The 3,411-nt window shown below is 20.9% G+C and overlaps 1 protein-coding gene across 1 annotated transcript; it reads right to left on the bottom strand.

The window, feature by feature from the left end:
* Positions 1 to 1,215: 1,215 nt before the first annotated feature.
* LOC113560651 (ragulator complex protein LAMTOR3-A) lies at positions 1,216 to 3,191 on the bottom strand. Its single transcript, XM_026966656.1, has 4 exons — positions 2,993 to 3,191; positions 2,237 to 2,330; positions 1,914 to 2,053; positions 1,216 to 1,471 (listed from the first exon to the last, which is right to left on the bottom strand). The coding sequence occupies exons 1-4, from the start codon at positions 2,996 to 2,998 to the stop codon at positions 1,337 to 1,339; spliced, it is 375 nt and encodes a 124-aa protein (XP_026822457.1). The 5' UTR covers positions 2,999 to 3,191; the 3' UTR covers positions 1,216 to 1,336.
* Positions 3,192 to 3,411: the final 220 nt, after the last annotated feature.

The following is a 3,411-nucleotide window of genomic DNA, read 5'->3' on the forward strand; positions in this document are numbered from 1 at the left end:
TCTGATGATATTGCCATCGTACATTTTAATATAATAAAAAAATTAAAGAAAAAATATATATTTTATGTGGTTTATTTTGGATACTTAAATTTTCAAAATAATCGTATTGGTTAATTTTGTTTGTTGATACTCAACAATTTTTTAATTTATACAAATAAAATTTTTATTTTCAGCATATTTTTGTTTTTGTGTGATTATTTTCAGTTATTATTTTTATTTATTTATTTACTTGAAATAGTTTGAGAATTTCAATAACATCTATTAAAATATTTTATTAAAATGTATAAAAATTAATATTATGATATTTAAATTTTTTAAAACAATATCGTCAGTTAGATAACTTATAATATTTTATAAATTATACATATAGTTTATTTTTTTACATACGTACCTGTCTTCCGGAAATTACATTATATAACATAATATGTAGAAATTAATGTATGTATTTTTTACCTGCCACTCTTTGTAGGAACTTATGGTTCCCCTAGAATTTTGCACAGATGGAGATTCTACAAAAGGTAGTTTAGTTAGATATACAATGAGAATTGTTTGCAAAAGAAGAAAAAGAAAAACATAATTTTAATAGTATTTTATCCAGTGGGATGTAAACCATAGGAAGCAGCATTGAAAAAACATCAGAAAATTTGCATCCCGGGAATAACTTAAAATATGTACTTTAGAAGATTTAAGACCATTTTAAGATAGAACAAGAACAGAAAAAATAGCCAAGAGTGTTGAAAAATAGGAGTGACTCTCATCTTTCAACACTTTAAGTAGACTAAGTATAAGTGGGAATGGTTCAATGCTATAGACAAGCAAGATCACAATATATGATCAACATTTAATCCAGTACAACACTCATGACTGGTATGAATGGAAAGAGAATCATAATTTCTGTTTGATTTAGGCAAATTAACTAAATTTATTTGATAAATAGGTACTAAACTTTGATACTAAACTCAATTTTCACTCGATAGGTCACATACTACACGATTACCGCTAAAAGTATAGAATACAAATTATAAGGAGTTCAGAAAATTAAAACTAGTTTAACATATTTTGAATACAAAGAAATTTTATATTTTCCTAATATTTATACAAAATAGTATTTTATAAAAACAATTTTAGTTATTGCTTATAAATAAAATTATCAAAGTAAAATTGTTAGTATTTTATTAATTTGTAGTAATAACAATAACACAATATACAATCGCCATTAAACTTTTTGAAAATGTAGGATAAAAATATTAAATAGAATAAAGTAATAATCATTAATATGAAAGGAAAGATTTATCATATTAAATATTATAATGTAATAATAATAATAATATAACAATCAAGGAAACTGTATAGCTTGTAAATCCTTCAGTAATGGCTCCAACACTTTTTCTAGCCCTAATATATTACCAGTATTTGCTTTTTCAGAAGCCACAAATGTAATTAAGAATCTTGAACAATTTAACTGGACTACCTATAATAAATATAAATAAAGATTAATTATTAAAGTTAAAATACTGTATCAGGACTAGTAGTTATTATATAAACATATATGTAATATACTAATATGTATATTGTATGTATTTTTCATGCTAACAAGAAGTTACTTTAATATGGTAAAAAAACAATTTTCGATCGTTTTGAATGTAACTTTATTTTAGTTCATAGCTCATGAAAATATTATGAATAATAAATAGTATGAAATAATAACTTTTTTAAATTATTTACATATAGAAATCTTATCATTATGTTACTTAATAACAATAGCCCAATATTACTTTAGGTAACAAAATAACATAAAACATAAATAATTAAAAAAATAGATAGGTATCTACATTTTACATATTATAACATAAAAAATTAACTTAACAATTGATTACTTTTACTTTGTAATTTACAAAATTTTAAATACACACTTGGTTGTTTGTATAAAAACAAATCACTGTTTTATTTTTTCCAAGTTCTAATTTCCCTGCTTGTTCTGATGCAGAATTAAATTCTGATAAAAATGAATGTTTGTAATTTGAATTTTGTTCAGATGATTTATTTGCATGGGCTATAACATAAATATTAAATATTGTAAGGTTGAAAAATTAATGTTTCATTAATAACATATAAATGATTTAGATAGTCAAATTTAAAATAAATATTAATGAATATATTTTCTAAGTTATATGTTATATCATTTTATTTATAATTATAACTGTGAAAATAAATAGATGATATTGCTATTACTAACCTTTTAAAATAATAACACCATCATGATCAGATATCAGAATTGAGTAAAGACCTTCAACCTTAGTTAAGGTTTGGTATAAATATCTTCTTAAATCCTAAAACAATTAATTTACAGTTTTACATTGAGTATTATAAAAACAGTATTATGCATAAGACACGTGTGTCAATTTTAATTTAGAAATATATCTTACATGAGATATTTGAACTCAAATATCATGAGATATAATTAAATTTGAATTCCAAATAAGATAATATTTTAAAAATATTAAATAATAAATCATTACTTAATTCTTTTTCTAGAGAATTTTATAAAAGATAATCAAAATGGTTAAATTAAATTGTATTTTAAACAGTTTCAATAAAATATATGAACATAACTACATAACTTTAAAATGTTAACTGAAATCTAACTGTATTATACAAACTTTACATTTGATAGGAATTTAAAAAATCAGTAACATGATAAAAACGTTTATTATATTTTTTCAACTCTGTAGAACAAAAAAAAAATAACTATTAAAAAATCTATGTACCAATAAAATATAAAAAGCTTATAAGTATATTAAAGAATCAGATAATTTATTTAAATTGTGATTTAAACAAAATTGTGTTGATATAATGATATGTACACATAATGTTTTCTACCACACATCAATATATTAAATGTTATTATTAAAATTATTAACTTTATCAAAACTATAATATACATAAGTAATTAAATATTTTTAGCTAAATATAAAGAAACAAAATTGTCTACCTCCATGTTTATTGTATTGTACTTAGATACGCTAGGTAGATAAATGAAGAAATTTAATAAATTAAAAAAAGTTAATGTTTTCAAAAACACAAATGTTACATAAATATTTTTGATAGAAAATAATTGTATTACTGTTAACTGTAAAAGAATTACAAAATCTCAATAATCCAACTCAAAATTTTGTTGATTATTATAAAATATAAAAAACATAACAAAACGTTATCACACATTCACACTTAACTATCCACAGAATATATATAGAATAAATATTCAATACAATGTTATCATAATGTTATCAATGTGGTTTTATTATTTTTTATCAGTTATTATTTATTACAATTCTATAGATCACATATTATGATCTAAGCTATAATTTAATTATTTACATAGTCCTTATACATTAACCTTATTATTTGTAT

This window comes from Rhopalosiphum maidis, chromosome 1 (assembly GCF_003676215.2).
Source record: "Rhopalosiphum maidis isolate BTI-1 chromosome 1, ASM367621v3, whole genome shotgun sequence".
NCBI classification, from domain to species: domain Eukaryota; kingdom Metazoa; phylum Arthropoda; class Insecta; order Hemiptera; family Aphididae; genus Rhopalosiphum; species Rhopalosiphum maidis.

Coding starts and splice junctions, on each gene's coding strand:
- LOC113560651 (XM_026966656.1), bottom strand. Junction 2,054..2,236: donor TGGTGTTATTATTTTAAAAG/GTTAGTAATAGC, acceptor TTTATGTTATAG/CCCATGCAAATAAATCATCT. Junction 1,472..1,913: donor GTTTTTATACAAACAACCAA/GTGTGTATTTAA, acceptor TATTTATTATAG/GTAGTCCAGTTAAATTGTTC.